The sequence below is a fragment of the Eucyclogobius newberryi genome, unplaced genomic scaffold (genome assembly GCF_026437365.1).
Source record: "Eucyclogobius newberryi isolate DKJ021-1_F unplaced genomic scaffold, fEucNew1.0.hap1 SCAF_8, whole genome shotgun sequence".
Lineage (NCBI taxonomy): Eukaryota > Metazoa > Chordata > Actinopteri > Gobiiformes > Gobiidae > Eucyclogobius > Eucyclogobius newberryi.
This window is the reverse complement of record NW_027316500.1, coordinates 5354362-5372689: the sequence shown is the minus strand read 5'-3', so window position 1 is coordinate 5372689 and position 18328 is coordinate 5354362. Positions and strand designations below refer to the sequence as shown.

The 18328-nt window shown below is 39.4% G+C and overlaps 2 protein-coding genes across 2 annotated transcripts in view; both read right to left on the bottom strand.

Moving 5' to 3' along the window:
* Positions 1-1968: 1968 nt before the first annotated feature.
* LOC140351401 (cystatin-C-like) lies at positions 1969-2586 on the bottom strand. Its single transcript, XM_072437227.1, has 3 exons — positions 2377-2586; positions 2220-2306; positions 1969-2096 (listed from the first exon to the last, which is right to left on the bottom strand). The coding sequence occupies exons 1-3, from the start codon at positions 2518-2520 to the stop codon at positions 2001-2003; spliced, it is 327 nt and encodes a 108-aa protein (XP_072293328.1). The 5' UTR covers positions 2521-2586; the 3' UTR covers positions 1969-2000.
* A 1568-nt stretch (positions 2587-4154) lies between these two features.
* Positions 4155-18328, bottom strand: part of xpo5 (exportin 5) — a 15228-nt gene continuing 1054 nt past the window's right edge. The window contains exons 4-33 of the mRNA XM_072436644.1: positions 17600-17737; positions 16890-17072; positions 16493-16519; positions 16108-16293; positions 15314-15390; positions 15194-15235; positions 15028-15118; positions 14215-14298; positions 14002-14127; positions 13343-13433; positions 13138-13266; positions 12946-13061; positions 12368-12523; positions 11720-11761; positions 11542-11631; positions 11268-11467; positions 11091-11193; positions 10467-10648; positions 10286-10386; positions 10120-10216; positions 9129-9264; positions 8954-9052; positions 8835-8881; positions 7970-8076; positions 7734-7802; positions 6812-6903; positions 6625-6732; positions 6411-6548; positions 5293-5457; positions 4155-4448 (exon numbers count right to left, since the gene is read on the bottom strand). Of these exons, the coding sequence (XP_072292745.1) occupies positions 4299-4448; positions 5293-5457; positions 6411-6548; positions 6625-6732; positions 6812-6903; positions 7734-7802; positions 7970-8076; positions 8835-8881; positions 8954-9052; positions 9129-9264; positions 10120-10216; positions 10286-10386; positions 10467-10648; positions 11091-11193; positions 11268-11467; positions 11542-11631; positions 11720-11761; positions 12368-12523; positions 12946-13061; positions 13138-13266; positions 13343-13433; positions 14002-14127; positions 14215-14298; positions 15028-15118; positions 15194-15235; positions 15314-15390; positions 16108-16293; positions 16493-16519; positions 16890-17072; positions 17600-17737 (3372 nt within the window). The 3' untranslated portion in view covers positions 4155-4298. The remainder of the gene's footprint in view (positions 4449-5292; positions 5458-6410; positions 6549-6624; positions 6733-6811; positions 6904-7733; positions 7803-7969; positions 8077-8834; positions 8882-8953; positions 9053-9128; positions 9265-10119; positions 10217-10285; positions 10387-10466; positions 10649-11090; positions 11194-11267; positions 11468-11541; positions 11632-11719; positions 11762-12367; positions 12524-12945; positions 13062-13137; positions 13267-13342; positions 13434-14001; positions 14128-14214; positions 14299-15027; positions 15119-15193; positions 15236-15313; positions 15391-16107; positions 16294-16492; positions 16520-16889; positions 17073-17599; positions 17738-18328) is intronic.

Below are 18328 nucleotides of genomic sequence, written 5' to 3'. Positions count from 1 at the left end.
GGTACAGACGACATGGACGCACAGGGCGGAGGGGAGATGACACCAGTGTCTTGGGGCACAGAAACTGGGTTGCAGAGGCACACGGGGGGGTGAGGCAGATGAAGGGTGGAGGATGATCAGAGGGGTGCCAGACACAAAGAGAACAGGCCATGGCCAGTGGCACGCGATGGGCAGATTAAGCGGCGTTTCCCCCCCTAACTGAAGCGTTAGGACACCTGACCGAGTCCCGCCAATGGCAGCAGGCCAAGGATTTGTAGGAGTAGGAGAAGGAGGAGGAGGGGGACAGGCCGGGGCTCTCCTTTCAACACCCACCACACAAAGCGGGGGTGGGTGGGTGCACTGGGTACAGGGGGAGAGGTGCTGGTGGCGTGGCGCAGAGTGCAGGAGGGAGGAGGGGGGGGCAGGAGCCTTACCCCTCACCATCTGCTGCCCAGGCTAAGTGAGGACAGGGCAGAGAGCGGGCGGCGCACACACTTACGCACTACACACACTTACACACCTGTTAGTGTGTCGCCGAGTGCTGGGTAGCGCCGCGGCAGATGGATGGGGTATCGCCCTGGCACCGGAGCGTCCACGTTCGTCATCGTCCACATTAAGGCGCGCCCCCTTCCCCCACATTCCTAACCCGTGCGTGCGCCACGCTAATCCCCAGTGCCAGCCAATTCTGTCTTTCCCTGTTCTGATTAAGACCTGTGCGATTGGCCCGTTGTGAGAGGGTGAGCGGGGGAGAGGATGCATGTCAACGGCCCACCAACGCACTTGTTTACTGTAAACACGAGGCGTTCTCCCGCCACTTTACTTTGTATCAACTCCATCACATATTAGGTAATTACAGTAATGTGATAGGATTTCATTATAACGGCATCATTCATACATGCTTATGATCTGTAGCTTATGTTGAGTCAATTAAACCCTTCATTTGAAAACCTGTGTGCCTTGAAAAAACTAACTGGAGTGAATTAAATCAGCTTTTCAGAGCTTCAAATAAGTCATTTTAGTAATCAACAAGTCAGTGAATATTTTTATGATTAGTCAATTATTATTTCTATTATGCATTGATATTTAAGCTCATTAACTATATAAAAGATAAAACATATGACTGAAGGTGTCTAGGTTGAGGTTAACAAATAGTCATGTTGATTTAGAAATTGTATAATTCTAGAACACTAGCCCTTTAGACACGAGTGTGTGGTAAAGATAAAGATTAATAGTGACTGAAAACTATTTTAGTCAATGTGTCCTGAATATTCGGACAGATTAATATGTAATGTCCTAATAATAAATTGCAGCCTTAAAAGTTATTTAATGTAAAAATCACCACTAATGTAAAAGAGCTAGAGACAGTGACAGAAGATCTACACCCTTGTTTTCTAATTTGGAGTAATTCAATAATTTATTTTCAACAAGAATTGTGTGCAGTCAAACTGACTTAAACCATGGCTTCAGCGGCAGCTTTATACAATTTTTTAAATCATCTGTCAGGGATTAAAAGGTTTGTAAATAGGCCTATTAGAGGGACTTGTTAAGATATCCCACATTTTAATGCACATCCTACAGTATGGGTATGACGGGCGGCATTCCCCGCATAAAAAGGGGGTCAGGGGGGCAGACAGTCGAGTCTTGCAGAGCAGTAATCTGAAAATGCTGTAATCCCAGACACGACCCTTCTGGAGGCTGAGAAAGGTGCAGCCAGGTGTCCCAGCAGCACCCGCACTTACAGGCGTTTAGGGGGATTGTTCTGGTAACTACTCAGATCACTCGTTTACAGGGAAAGCAGAAATATGATCTATAATGTGGCTGTAAATGTGTTGGAGGTTCAAGATTTGCACATGAAGTGAATATACAAGTCCAACTGTCCTGTGAGCTGTGGTGCACTACAGCAGGAGCAGGTCTTCAGAACAAAGACAGAATAAAGCACATTTGAAAAGCTTCAGTAATCCAACTTTGACACAATAAGACAAATGGCAGTTGGTTTACTTGGCATACATACCAGCAACTGTTTATTTGTAATGTTTTTGTGACTTGCAGCTTCTGCGGTAAACAAAACGTTTGTGTTGCCATGGGATTTCTGTGACGGTGAAGCTGCAGCGGACATCCTGAAATCAGAGGAGACTGAGTGAGATGTTCCTACAGCCCGCGCCGCGTGAGGCCCCCGCGTGAGCCCCCGCGTGAGGCCCCCGCGTGAGGCCCCCGCGTGAGCCCCCGCGTGAGCCGCGTACCTTCAGGTCAGGGCACTTGTCACTGCGGCTCCTCTTGCACACACGTCTGAGCCGCACCTCCATGATGTAGTTTATTCCCGCGACCACCTGCACAAAACAGTGAGAAGCTTTAATTCTCTCCACAGACTGTTTCTGTCAGACAAGAAACACTTTTCACCTGAACCTTGGCCGAGGTCACGCTGATGATCTCATAAGAAAAGGGCTCTTGAGTGCTCGCTTGGTTGAACTCTCCGACCGCAAACTGCGCCGCTCTCCAAACCTTCCGGTTCTGCACGGACACGTCCCGAGGATGTCCGGTCATGACCTGCCCTGCGGCCCGGGCCTGCGCGGCTAGCGGGAGGCACGCGGCGACAAACAGCAGCGCCCACATCTCACGGGACAGGACACGGGCACGGACACGGGACACGGGGCACACGCACACGGGACACAGACACGTACAGACGCAACTGCAGCACGTGCTTTTCACTGTGCAGCGCGTGCGTATGTGCGCACCTGTGTGCTAATTATCGCGCGGTAAAATCACCTGTCAATCATCTCACACCAAACAGGCCTGGGTCAAAGGTCACCCCAGACATGTAGTAAATAATAATGAATGTATTTTCACACATGGGCCTGTCATGGGTCGTGTCTTTACCCAGTTCACACATCTTGACTCAGACGAGCTTCCGTACTCTTGGCTGACTGAATGTCGTCATTGCAGCTGAGCTTGGTACATGTGGTTTACTTTACAACAGCCTAACTTACACGGAAGCCGCCTTTACAGTGTAAAGTTTACATTGTAGCCGACATTTGAACATTCTATAACGCAATCAAGTCTTTTCAGGTCAGATTACAAACGTTTGCCATCAGGTCTTGCGCACCACATTTGTCTAGACTTTTATTCTTTAATAAGAACGTCATAGTCATAGCCATATTCCCACCATATATATTGAATTAACGTGTGGGGCCTGTTTTAGCCCCCCTTACTGGCCTGAGGGGTCCTTTATATTAACAAACTGCCTTATTCCAAACACTCAAGCTCAATGTCATGAGAGAGGAACACATACATATTCTACTTAAGAACAATCTAAGAATGATTGAGAAAACACACATACAACATTCACAGAATTGTTTTCAAGCATTTATTTAAAAACGAAATAGAAATTGTTTTGCTTCCAAAATAAGTCGTAAAGAAACCCATTTTTGTACAGACAACATGTTAGTGTTGGACATTTATTTTAAAATCAATCAGTGACTTATGGACAATCTTTATGACTACCTCAAATACATTTCTGAAATGAGATCTATGAAATCAGAATCAGCGTTAGTAGTATGACTAACATGAAGGTGAGGACTTGGCAACAAAGACAAACAGATCTATTTTCTACTACAAACAAGAATACTTCAAAATGCATCAAAATGTACAACAATTCATTTTCTAAAGAATTTAGTGCTCTTTTGATGAAGTATTTCTTTGTCAATATCACAGCAAAAACGAGGCTGTGACATAAGCAGTTAGTGATGTCATGTGCGCAAAAAGTCAACACAAAATACTTGGGCTTGTGCAGCTTTGATAGCTTATAGTGCTGCAAGACGGCTGTAAGAACCATTTTCTTTAATAAAAAGACATACCGTTTAAACTGTTTATACCTTTGTGGACATGGCAACGTCATTTATAAAGTAAGCCGTTTGAAATGCATCACAAAATATAAAAATAACAGAAATTTGAACAAAATAAAAAAGCCGTGTTTTTTTTAATTTCCCTGGTAATTATTATTACTTTTATTTTTTTTTATTTTTAAGCTTTATTGCGCATGCTTATAACCTGCTCTGGTTCAAATTCAGAAGCTTTCCTCGGCCAAAATGAGAAGTTTGTTTGAGTGCAATAACATCAAACTTTATTTTAATGTCAATTGCAGTTACATTCTTAATAATGGAATGTATTTGCTAAAGAAAACAAAGAAAAACACTTATAATTCAGGCGTACAAAAGCCACAACGCAAATCCTAAGAAATACAGACCTTGATTTGACGAACATTGTAAAAGGAAAAACTTAAGTTCTTGCGGCCTTTTCAATCAAAGTGTCCGTTTGAGTGGTCTTCACAGGGCTTCTGTGGTCGGGGCGAACAGAGCCTCGAGCCCCAGCGCCTCGCTCTGCAACACTATGTCCTTGTCCTCCTTTGGGCTTTTAAAGAGAGTTGGTAGATTCTTAATATGGATCTCCTTCCTGAATTGCTGACATAGAGCAGTCTGTTGACAAAATAAAAACACAGAAAACATGTTAAACTTTCGTCCCCAAAACCATTTCCAAACTGACCTGTAAAAAAAAAAAAAAACTCCAAAAAAAAAACCCCACACACAAAGCTGAATGTGGAAGTCTTATTCAAGGAGAAACACTGCCCTCTAGAGGTTGGGTTAACTGCAAAGTATTATGATATCAACTCATTTTACTTTATCATTCAGGACGTTTAACATAAAAGGCTATAAAAAATGTTCACATTCAGGTTTAATTTTTCCAGTATGGTAGATTGAAGTGAAATTGCCTTTTGCTTCTAAAATGGCCACGATAAGCATTTTTTAATTTGCATGGTTTATTGTGACCCGATTATTGATTAATCAATAATGAATAATCAAAATGAATAATCTTGACATCGCTATATGTACGGTGGAGGAGTTATTTTAATATTGTTCATATAATATAATCATCAGTTGAAATGATTTAAAGTCATAAGAACAACAGAACGTTAAAGGTTGAATGGACGATTTTTTTGGCACAAATCTAAGTCTTATTTCCTCGTTGAGTGGACTGTCGATTAGTCCTGCCACGTTTCAATCATAAACCGCCGTTGCACTAATAAACAAACGCATGTGTGTGTTGTATCGGTCCGCATGGGGGAGTGCACTTCCGCCTGCGTTCTCAAATCGCCGAAAAATCGTCCATTGCGCCTTTAAGCCCGATCTCAAGCATAAAAAGGTTCAACATTTGTGGATTTCAGTTAGTTTCAAATTCAAAACAGTGAATTTCCCACAGACAGAAAAAAACTGCCCTCCGTTTGAAATGCTTCAATGGCGTCCTGGCAGATTATGAAATTACCCCGATTGTTCCGGCGATGAGCTTCTTGAACTGATCTTTCCTCTTCTTCTCTCCGGGCTTTTGGGCTTTGGGGTCCAGCAGTTTTTGGTCGTACTGCTCCAGAGCCTCCATGTTGATGCTGGGCACCTGCTCCATCACAGTTCTCAGCTCTGTGTAGCGAGGCCGCTGCAGATCAACAAGGAAAAGACTTGTTTAATTCTGAGTGGAGATTGTGCATTATTTATGTTTTAAAGGAAAAGGGAGAACGATGCAAACAGATGTAAATATGCCACATTCTAACTTTAGGCTAATTTCTATTTGCAGACTCCCACCACAGAAAGATCAAACTTACATCTATAATATTTACTATGACTACTATGTACAGCTGCACAAAAACAGGTTTGTGCAAACATTAAAAAATAAATAAGATTGAGAGACAACAATTAGAACCCAATTAATCTATTACACGTGGCCTTATATTGCACTGATGCAAATAGCAGTAAAAATAGTACTGCACAAACACGATTTGAATACTTTAATTTTGATATTTTTACTGCACTGAAAAACATGTGTGCTTGCATCTCCACAAACCTGACTCGTATTTGACCTGTATATGCCAGTCTGTGTTTCTTTCCACAGACTGGCATAAAACGTATCCATCTCCATGGAAAATGTTCAGAAATATGGTTTTAACTTTTCCATGGAATCATGCAGGTGATGTGCCACTTCCAGAAAGTTACAGTAGTTAGCTTTCTTTCTTTGCCAATTTCAGATAAAAAATGACATGTAATTGTTTGAGATGCAACAAGATAATTTTCAGAGCAATTAAGTAATAGGTGTAATAGTAATTGGTGTAATAGTAATTGGTGTAATAGTAATAGGTGTAATAGTAATAGGTATAATAGTAATAGGTGTAATAGTAATAGGTATAATAGTAATAGGTATAATAGTAATAGGTATAATAGTAATAGGTGTAATAGTAATAGGTGTAATAGTAATAGGTGTAATAGGTGTAATAGTAATAGGTATAATAGGTGTAATAGTAATAGGTATAATAGTAATAGGTGTAATAGTAATAGGTGTAATAGTAATAGGTATAATAGTAATAGGTGTAATAGTAATAGTAATAGGTGACTTACCAGGCTCTCGTAGATGAGCATGGCGAGCTGGTTCAGAGTGTTGTTGCACACTTCATGCTGCCCGTGCACCTGGAGCGCTTTCAGGACACTGGTGAAGAACCAGGTGACCGCTTCAGGCAGGAGGTTACCAAGTGTGGCCTAAAAACACCCCAACAGGACCAAAGAGATCATTTACACACGTCTTTATTCCAACACTGCAGTGGAGTTGTACTACCGGTCGCAGCAGTGTCCAGCAGACGAGAGACGCAGTTCTATTACAGATGGTGGTGTCCTTCCATGAGATGGCTGTGAAGGCCAGAGTCAACATGCTCATGTAGATGTTCTGGATACAACAATAAACACTATCAACACATTTTCTGACACCGGCAAAACAATAGAAGCCAAATAGTGTGTGGACTGACCTCGTGTTTGACTAAGCACTTTCCCAGCTCAGTCAGCTCTGTGGAATGGGTGGAGTTTACAGCCTGCACCGTGTCCGTCATCATTTCCTCCTCTGGACACAAAAGGTAAAGAAACATTCACAGGTTAGTTTTGTTTTTACTGTAGAACGGTGAAAGAAAAGAGCAAACCATCACTTCATTACATTTGGTCTCGTTATGAAATATCACCACTAATATTGAAAAAGCTCAACATCCCTTTTATGCAAGGACATTACTGAGTAAAGTTTGTTAAAAAAAAAAAAAAAAAAAAAAAAAAAAAAAAAAGAATCTACAAACTAGAATATACACACCTCACTCCCAATTTGACCTTTCCTGAATGGTTTTAGAATGATTGAGTTATGTTAGAACTAGAAAAAGACAACATAATAATACTAAAGACACTTCTATTAGTTTAAGATTACATTGTAAAAAGTGTTTTCATCATCTTTGTGGTATTACACAGCATATTTTCCTTATTATACGTCGTAAGTCCTTGTTATGGTTAAATATGTATTTTTGGGGAGTTTAAAGTGCATGTTGTGGCCTCCTGCTGTCTCTGGGCGGAAAACCAGCTTTGCATTTGCAGATATCGACTCAAAGACAACTATCCTTAGAAACACTGGCTCTTTTTTAATATTTGCCAATGTTAAATATTCTGTATGTGATTTATAGTTATATTTCAGTACAAAATAAATATAAAATACATTTTGGGGTCCGTTTCCTGACAGTGTATTTTCACAAAGGAGCTGCAGGGGGTGCTGTATTACTGAAGAGACTTAAATCTGCTTTAAAATTAGAATATCAAGCCTTTTCCTTGTGAGCAGTCCCCCTAAAAATGATTATTTCAGTGTTGGCAATAGCATGATAAAAGCATTATCAAATATTATAAACCCACCTAACCCACCTTCAGCCTCTTCCTTAGGCGCACCATTTTTGTTTTGTTCGGGCGCTTTTCTTGAAACACAAGATATAGCTGAAAGAAGCAGAAATCAATTGTTAAGAGAATATTTCAGAGGAGGACATTACAGTAACAGTACATTATTCATCAATGTACCGCGCTACCAAAGCTGAATTCAAGCAAAACAAAAGGAGACTGCCTTGAGCGTGAATAAATGTTTAAATAAACTGGTACAAACTTACAGAGAAACTCCATGAGCTCCCTGGTGAGCAGAACCACCAGATGTTCCTCCAGCATTTCCTGTGTGACCTGACTCTCATGAGAAAGCGCCTCCTCTTCATCCTCTCCACTAAAGCATAAAGACAGAACCGTTACATCAAAAACATGCCTGGAGTTTGAAGATTTCTGGACAATTGCTCACATTCCAAATCTGGTTCTGAGGATTTTGGTGCTTTAAGTAGAACGACTATGAAGTATTAATTAGCTTCATATTGATGCTGCCATGCTTTCTGTTGCCAGCAGAGGGAGTGCAACGCAAGCTTTTCCAGGAAAGGGCTGACATACCTTTTCTAACAATATTATTTTTAAATAACATGCATAAAGCATACCGGGAAAGAATGTCAGTTTTATAATATTTCAAAAAAAGTTCTTAATCATGACATGTCATTTGTGTTTTTATAACTTACTTTTATTTTACACTGAATGTATGTTTAAAAAAAGAAAGAAAAGAAAGTGTGCATTAAAAAAGTAGAGTTAAATTGAAAATAAACAATGTAGTTTAATTCAATGTATAAAATGTGATGCTTTGAAATTCAATGGATAAAAAAAAATGTGGTTTGTCAAAAAAACTGCTGGTTTTATTGTGATAAAGTGAATCTCAAACTGTACAAAATTGTATACTTAAAAGATGCTTTCAAAAGGTATTTTTATATGGAGGTATGATGTACTCTATACTCAATAAGATTTATTTTGCACTGAATCATAAAAAGACAGTAACTGTATTTAACAACCTATATTGCATTTTTATACATTTAAGTTCAATAATAAAAATACATCTGTAAAATGAAAGCGTTGGTATTAAAAACACAAAATAACCTTCATACTTACTCATTTAAAGTTTTCTGGTTGATGACCTGCCACTTCAGGCTGAGTCTCTGCAGAAGAAAGAACAGAATATGAACGCACAGGTTTAGTCTGAGCTGGTGTTGCTTGGTAGTTATTCTGACCTGTAACATGTAGGTAAACAGAGGTCCCATCAGAGGGCACAAGAGGCTCTCGTAATACTCTGGAGGACACGACTGCACCAGCTTAGCCATGAAGACACGTGAAAGAGTTAAAGAAAAACATCAAGAGTTAGATGTAACTGGTGCGACAGTGTGAGGAGTGGAAGTGAAGGATATGGATTATGGGCCGCAGCCTGTGGTCGGGCACGTGGTCCAGAGTGCCGAAAACCGAGGTGCTGATCTCCTGAGACAGGCCCTCGATGGAGTAGAAGTCCTGCATCAGAGAGTGTCCCGCGTTCCCAAGCGCGTGGAAGCTGTAGAGAGGGACAAATGCAGTCTGTTTTAAACTAAAGATCAGGGTTTTTCAAGCTTTTTTGAGTCGTGGCCTTTTTTTTTGTCAATTCCAAAGTACATCCTCATCTACTAAAATATTACCAGATCAAACCATTTGGATCAAATGTTTTCTCAGGACAAAATTATTCTTCCCAAGCCACACTTGTGACAAAATATACAGCAATATAGGTAATTATTTAGTCTTATTTTGAAAGATCCAACCACGTCCAAAGACATGCATGTGTTAGGTAAAAATTGGCAACTCTAAATTGGCCCTATGGACAGGTGTTGAAAATTAGCATATTCTGCTATAACACTTAAAACAGTGCATCTGGTTTGTCCAATGCTGTGTCCATAAATAAATAAATACAAATTTAAAAAAAACTTTTAAAGTAGTAACTTATGGCTTAAAATTAGTACACACTAATATTGTTGATAGTCCTCATTTCAATATATTTTACGACAACTTTAAAAACTTTTGTTGGTTTGCCTTTTCTGGTCACAGCATACTTTATTGGTGCTGTATAAATGCTTGCATTTATAGTTAAACACGATTACATGGGTTAAATAATAATATCTATCTATCTATCTATATACATACATACACATAAAATGTTGTACATTGTAAATCGCAGTATTAATCGCAGTTTCGCCTCTTCATAGTGACATTTCACAGCAGAAACAGTGGATTTCTATTCACAAAAAACTCACTTAAAAATAATAATAATAATAATAGTATCTATGTACAGGGCTGCAGGATGTGAAAAGCTAGACACAGGAACTAAGTAACACCAGTCTATACGTCCAAATGTAAGAATAATTCTAACACTTCTTACCAGTTGTCATAGACCGTTGAGAAGAAGCCCTGCATACGCTCCAGGTTGCTTTTATACACAGGAGAGTCATAAATGTCCAGAAGCGGCTGCGTAATACCTAAGAAGCAGAAGCCATTAACAAACCTAAAAATACAATTGTGAACTGAAAGGAGGACATTTTACATACCAAGCACAGCCTTCTTTTCCCTATCCATAATCTCATGAGTGCGGGCGAAAGTCTCACTCAAATGAGCCACGTTTTCAGGTAAGAACAGGCTATTTTGTGTCCTAGAATTAAAAAAGGGGGTTTATTAGAGACATTTTTCACCTAATACATGTTTGAGCAGACCAGGCTAATGCAGGTTTACCGTATTAGTGCGAAGAGGTTTGGCAGCAGGGACAAAAATATGGAGGAGCTGGGAGTTCTGTAAATGGGCTCGCCGCTGGGGGTGTAGCCCACCACGAACCCTCCAGCTTTAGCTTCTTCCAGATCAGCCGGCCTCTGGGTGCGTTTGAACACACCGGACAGGACGTACAGGCAGAAACTGAGCTGGAGTCGGGAAGAATTAGCATCAGGATTGCCAAATAAAAAACTTATTTACACTAAAATTAGAACAAGAATCAAAATGGGCTTAGGCAGAGTATCGAAAAGTGTATTTGTGACCTCTAAACATGGGCTGGAAGCCAATAAGTGGGACCACAGGAAAAACAAAACAAAAACAGATATAAGTTTATATAGTTGCAAACTAGTTATAATAACAACAAACTCATTGTAAAGATTTTATTTAATTTATTTATATTTAACCATATAGTTTCTTCTGCTTTATCTGGGGATAGGTTGTGGAGGTTTACTTTTATATAATGTTATTCATTTTATTGGTATTCTGTGTCCCAGAAAAATCCCTTGTGGATCAATACACTTTTGTCCAAGTTTGACACAACGCAATCAATGACCAAGTTAAATCCTAATACTTCCCACAGCTTCAACTTACCCGTGCTCTATTACAGCTAATGCTCTCCACTTCTTTATCCTGCTCCGTGATGACCTGGTCGGCTCCCACGAAGGACAGGAACAACGCTGGGTTTGACAGCACGCTGGGAGGCAAAATCATGAAGGTAAGACTTTTCTAAAAAAAAGACGTTTGGTAAACTCTGGTCCGTTGACTTACAGCCCCAGTTCTTTTGAAGTCCAGTCCGTCACCACAGGAGCCAGCAGTTCCTCCAGGAAGGCCTGCTGTTTGGCAAAGTCCTTGAACTGGTTACTGATGAGCACCACGGCCTCCATCAGGGCGCACTTCTCCAGGTACGTTATGGTGGGATCGGTGCTGAACAGCTTCTTCATGTGCTCGCAAAACATGTCGAAACACGTCTGCAAGAAGAAAAATGTTATAGTAAAAGGAATAATAGCAGCGTTGACTCAAATATGGAAATGCGTAGACTTACCATGAGGAATTCTGGGTAGTCTCTGCATATTTTGATGATGGAGGAGCAGGCGTGTCTTCGAACATTCTTTACCGCTCGAGTCCGGGGCACCTGTGGCGATACGTGGTACACTACACTAGTAACAATAGTAAAACATGACGTGCAGGGATGTAGAAGGACAAACAGGAGGAGAACTTACATTTTTGTCCTGGGAAGTCTCAAAGATGACAGAGTTGAATAGCTGTAAAAGATTATATACATTACTGATGAATACAAACAGACATTAAAGCAGCTGTTCGGACTGTGAAAGGAGGACGCTTTGGTACATGGCTGGTATTCATATGCATGGAGTTTGTTAACTAGCAGTACTTTAGAAGAGCAAGTGAAACAGGGTGGACCGCCAAAAGTCATCTGATTTTAAAGTTCTGCTTTAACAATACACTTGCAGAAAATGTTACTAATGAATTCGCAATAAGCATTTTGTGCCAGTGTCATTGTTTCAAGATTGTCATGTGGATATTTATAACAAATACTGTCAAGATTTGCAAAAGAAAGAAAATGCTTATAAAAATTGCACTGAAGTTGCTTGAAAAACTTGGTGATTGGAGTATTATTATTACTTACACACAAAAAACTGTAGTGTTTATAACAAGCTAAACTACTACCATTATACCAAATGCATAGGTATCCTTCAAAAATGCATCAAAATGACTGGGATTCAGCATGTCTATCTATATTTGGCAGTGTTCTAATGATATCTGAAAGCTGAAACAGTCTATATACTAACTGAATATATTAAAATAATCAATAAGAGAGACCTGAAATGATAAAGAAAGAGGGGTCTAACCTTATAGAGGACTGGGTGCAGCAGCTGTGGTCTGTGTATGACAAAAGGGAAGAGCGCGGATATGTTGGTCAGGACACAGGACAAGATGAGCGGGTCTTCGGTCTCGTAGTTGAGCAGAGCCTGTAGAAGCTCCACGCTCTGGTCAACGGGCAACTTCTGAATACAAGACAGATGGAGCACATTCACAAACTATTCATTACATACTGCTTTATTGGGTCAAGTCTTACAACAGTTACAAGACAGGAAGTACTTTGTGTCTATTGGTAATTATGAGTGAGAGAACAAAGAAGTGTAGTGACGTATCAGGTGCCACAGGGATCTATTCTAGGCCCACTGTGGTTTAATATTTGTCCTTTTCTAGAGCAGGTTGTTTGAGCATGAATTGTACTTTACAAATCCATTTGCTTTGCCCAAAACATTACATTTTGCTTACAAGTAAAACAAAAGTCTTACAAGTCTCAAAACTCTGGGCCTCAGAAAAAATTAAATGTTGTTTGTAGTTTGATGTGATTTTGTTAACAAGCTGCAAAAAAAAAACAAAAAAAAAACGTTCATTTAAAAATAATAATAATTTTAACCTCAGCCTCCAAATGTTTGAAGATTTGTCCAACCAAACACTCCATAAATATGGTCTCTGCATCCCACTGAATCACTGATGGCGACAGGATGGAGCACAGACCCTCTGAGGATGTTGCTGTTGACGAAAACATGTTTAAGGTAAGATTATGTGACCACAATGTAAATTATATAGTAAAGCAGACAAAACTTACTGCTAGCATCGCCAATATCTATAGGACTCGCAATCTGGAACTGCAACCACTCTGCAACGATATGGAACGCTTCTAGAGGAGCGATCCGACACGCCAGCCTCAACATGTCGCTCTGCTGGGCTCGGAAGACTAAAAGGCAAATGTTGGTTGAATTACAGTCATGTTGTAAAAGCCGTGCGCGTGCACAACGGTGAAGTCAAATTACCGATAGAAAATGAGTGAAAATCTTCATCGTTGTCAAAGTCCACGCTGGAGTACAAGCAACTAGGGTGGTCACTTCTAGATGGATACCCAGTCTGAAAAGAAAAAAGGGTGCCCATTTTGAAGGATAAACTTTTACAATTTTACACATTATGCATCGTTATTCTTTGTATCACGATTGGCAGATTATATAAGCATGCTCTTGAGCATCTTTGCTTTGACATTTCATGTTCTAGAACTTAAAATGTTGTTTCTCATCAGGGTACAGTGTTAGAACGTTATCTATTGGCAGCAGATAGACTGCAAACAAAAGCTAGTTTGGCCCAACATGCTAATGCAAGCAGAGTTTTAAACCCGATTTGACGGAGGAAATAAAGTGACTGCCGATGATTAATGGACTAACCCTAATAAGCATAAGAGACCTCTGGATTTCTACCTCTGACATTACAGTTCTGGGAAATTGTAAAGCAAGTGTTTTTGTGAGGCTGAGAATGAGCAGGGAAGAGGAGCTTGTAAACAAGATTAACCAAAAGTGTTAAAGACGCTAAATACAACTCCAGCTATGTTTTTGGTGAGGGAACAATGTCACGACATGGTTAAAAGTAAAAGAAACACATAATAATACATTTATGTTTAAGAGGTTGATGTTGAAAGTGAACGTACCTTAACTAAGTTGGTCATACACGTCTTCATGTATTTCTTGGCCATCTCCACAATCACTGGATCTTTGGACAGGGCTTCATGTCTGAACAGTGCCCCCCAAGTCGGGAGAGTGGACATTTTCAAAAACTGTTGGCACAAATTCATAGGTTTATTTGACATTATTACAAATACTGATGAATCCAAGAAAAGAAAAAGAAAAAAAACTGAACTCACGTGGCTGGTATGAGTGGTGAAGGCCATGAGGGCTTCAGTGTACTTGCAGAGATTTACAGGAATTGTAAACTCAGTATCAGAACCCTGTAGGGAAATGAAGTTTTACCATTAACCAAACACAAACGCCTCAATAACTAGTCAAACATACTTTAATGAGGGTCATATATAAAAAATAATAACAAAACCCAGCTAATAATCTGAGACTAAAATGAATTATTGATACTATCCATGGGTTTCAGAATGATGCAAAATTACAAGTCCTCAAATTGTTCCATAAAAAAGGAAGTTGAAACCCATGGATAGATTGTCATGATCTTGCTCAGTTGTATGAGAACATGATAATAAAAGAAGTTCAAAAAATATAAATATATATGATTATTATCTTAAAAAACAACATTTACTATTCAATTATGATAAAGATTAGGGTTGAAAGTATTGATTTAAAAAAAATATGAGATAGTACAACATTTGACTTTTCCTATACAGCTTGATCAGAACTAGTAATACAACCACGTGGTAACAAAATAAGTTCTATTATTTAGTGTTGAAAATCAGAAGGAAAAGTCAGTACTTGATACGACGACAAAAAAGTTACCATTAAAAGCGAATGTTTTATTTGATTTTGCAGTTTTGTTTGTTCAAATCAGTCACAACCCTGTAGCTAGTTTTTTTTATAGCATAATTACTAATGGATCATATGGAAACTTTTACACACATTTACTTGTGCAAAGAAACATAGCTCCTATCAATGCATGTGTAGTTTGATAGCAAATGTATAAAGACACTAAAAATCTTAAGCATTACTTGACTTACAGCTAAATAGCATAGCTGGTATCCCATAGCACAGAGCACTTGACAAAGCCTCTTCAGGAAGACATACCGCCGCTCCACAACTTCTATTGAGCTTCAGAAACAAAAGGATTGTGTCAATAAATTGGATAATACCGTATATTCTCACAAATACAAGTTGATTTCTTACTTGCCATCCAGTGATTCTTGGATAGCGAGTCCATCTGCTGACCTGTGAGGAGCAACAAGTTATTCTTGAGTATGAAAAGCATAAACACGATATAAAGGGTTATTAAAGAGTGGGACTGACTGAGCAGCAGAGAGGACCACGTCTATGGCTACATCCCCAAAGAGGAGCATGAATGGTCTCCTCTCCTCTGGTCTCCCCTGAAACACAACAAGCAACTGTTATTACCACATCACAACCAGCTAATTAGCATACAATCATTAAAATAAGCTATTCTGTGACCCTGCGCTTTGCTTTAATGGTCCAATGCAAGACCAGCCTGTGATTACACTGCAAAAGTTATCAGTTCAATTTCCTCCATGGAAGACAGCAAATTACAGGTCGTTTAACTAGTTTTTTCAACAATAAAACCCACTTAATTGAATAAATGCTAGACATCCAAGTTCAATGCCATGTTTGGAGTGGCCCTCCAGACTGGTTTGTTACAGCGAAGGTTCTGTTACTGTTGGAAAAGGACCTGGCTCACAGGTCTGCTACAGGAGCAGCATATATCACACAAAAATAATAGTTTTCTTAATAAATATAAAACCTTAATTGTATATGCATTGTATTTTTTAATCATCAATGTTCAATAATAGTTTGTGGTGCTGTGAGACGTGGCTAACATTTTCTATAGAATATTTTACAGCTCTGGTGCAGTGACCGTAACCAGTCTGTACCGTTAAAGAGGAGCTCAGACGAAACACTGTGCGGCAGGGCCACGGTGCTCCAGATTCTCTGTTGAATTGGAATTTTGGCCAGATGCCGGAGCTCACGACAAGCCTTGTTCTTATATTTATGATTAGTGTTAAGTGTGAGGTGTGAGGGTTACTGCGTGAGCATGTGGTCTCATGAGTACGCAGTAGAGACGGGCCCACCTTGCGGCTGATGGCGATGAGCAGGCACTCGGCCGCCTCCAGCTGCAGCTCAGGTTCACTCAGCAGCAGACACAACATCTCCAGGAGCTGGCAGTTGTTATTGGTGATGTGTGTCAGGGACACCCAGTCGATATACCCTGCCAGAGTGTTCAGCGTAGCCACGGCAACCCGGCAGTGAGCTCTGGCCTGCAAACCAAGTATTGTCAGGAAAAGGAAGTGTTTGGTCATGTGAAAGGTGAAACCCCAAGAGTTGTGCAAGAGGAACAAAGTTTCCTCCAGCAAACACATTTATATTAGGGCCAAAAGAATATCAATGACTGGATTCATCTCATTTAACGTGAGTAAATTACACAATAATCAGGGAAGAAAATAAGTATTGGCTCACCTTCTCTTCCATTCCAGGTACGGAGTTCTGAAAAAATAAAGAAATAGACAAAACACAAACACATTTAGAAAAGTCACAGCCAGCACGTCTGATTTGGGGGATGAAAGATTAATAGTGATTTAACTAGTGAATCATGCCGACAGAAAAACAAAAACTAGGACTGCAACAATAAAAATTTACTGATTGTCATTTATTTGTAAAAATGTATCGTGTGTCGTATTTTGATCATTGTATTCATCATCTATGATATAAAAATAATAATTTTAACTTAAATAACCGTTGTCTCTGCAGTCCAAACAAAAAGAGCATAATGTAATATGTCAAAAATATACACTCAAAGAGAAAAAACTAAACCAAATTTGACAAACTTGGAGCTAAACTAGAACATTTTCCCCACCTCTTGTCGATAGTCGTCCACGTGTATTTGCAGAATGGCCATCATGAAGCTGAAGATGGAGTCCATGTTTTGGGTGAGCGTCTGCTGGATGTCTCTGCGCCGCTGGGTGGGAAGGGTCTGGAAGGTGATCACGTCCTCGGCCAAACGCAACAAGATCAGCATGACCAGTTCTGTTTGGGCCTCCTGGAAAAACACCAACAAATGGACCTTTATCGTCTGTAATCAGTTCTATGCCGGGAATGTTCCACTGTATAACATTAAACATATATAACATTCATTCAAATACAGGTGCTTTATTTTTGCTTAAAAATATCTTGAGAAACAATCGTTTTTCATTTAAACAGATATAGTACTTACTTTAGCACAAATTCTATTTTTTGGGAAGCTCAAATGCAATTTAGAGAATATAAATTGTATTTTTGTATAAAAAAAGCAAATTAAATGACATTTCTACCCAGGCAATTCAAAAATCGTTGCTTATTTGTTGTTGGGTTAGACTTAAAATCCTTAGCACTTAGCTCCGGTATCGGTTCATTTTTAAAAATGGTCTGCTTCACTTTGCTTCCTGAAGTATGACACCCCAAAGATGAGTCATATGCAAACAACTTCCCCACTAACGCTTATATTTGCCTGATGGTTATTACATAATTATATTGAAATAACAAAACAAACAGTGCATTTCCTTGTATATATACACAACACTGACTGACCCCTTGGTTGGTCAGTGCTTCCATCTCTTTCAGCATATCGGGCCAATGCTGAGGCCATTCCCTCTTGATCATCTCCACGGTGATTCGGGACAGAACATCTTTGATATGACTCTCCTCCTCCATCACGGAGTGGGTGCCCTGAAGACGGCAAGGCAAGAATAAAGTCTAAAGAATAAAGTCTAAAGAATAAAGTCTGGCAGTAATCTAACACTCGGATACCAGCCGCCATAAAACACCAAAGAAGAAGAAGAAAGTTAGTGTTGGGGGGGAAATATGCGTCGCCTGAACGAGTCCTGGAGGCTGAAGTTCATTTACCATCAGTACAGGATCTGGAGACTATATATTTGAGTTTGGTGACAACAATTTATCATATATTTGTGAGTAGTCAAGTAATAAAATAATTGACAATTTAAAATGATCGTTATCTGGAGTATACTTTATTACTGTCAATAATGCCATTTGCAGCCAAGACAGGTTTTAATCATGAAGATGACAGTTATGAAACCAAAACAAGGTCTAGAATAACATGTATTTTTGTTCAACTTATATATCAGACTTTTAGAAACCAAGCCACATTTATTGTTTGTCTAGTTCACAAGACAATTTATGGACAATTCCCCAAATGTATTATTCGTTAAATAACAGGTTTTCTCTGCTGGAAAAATGACATATTGTTGACACATGTTATATATTGCTATAAATTTACAATCTTTAAAATTTCACACATAT

What these genes read in the sequence shown, in the direction of transcription:
- LOC140351401 (XM_072437227.1), bottom strand. Translation starts at nt 2,520, where the DNA reads ATGACCGGACATCCTCGGGACGTGTCCGTGCAGAACCGGAAGGTTTGG. An exon ending in TGACCTCGGCCAAGGTTCAG is followed by an intron (nt 2,307 to 2,376) that starts GTGAAAAGTGTT and finishes TGTTTTGTGCAG; the next exon opens with GTGGTCGCGGGAATAAACTA. An exon ending in ACAAGTGCCCTGACCTGAAG is followed by an intron (nt 2,097 to 2,219) that starts GTACGCGGCTCA and finishes CTCTGATTTCAG; the next exon opens with GATGTCCGCTGCAGCTTCAC.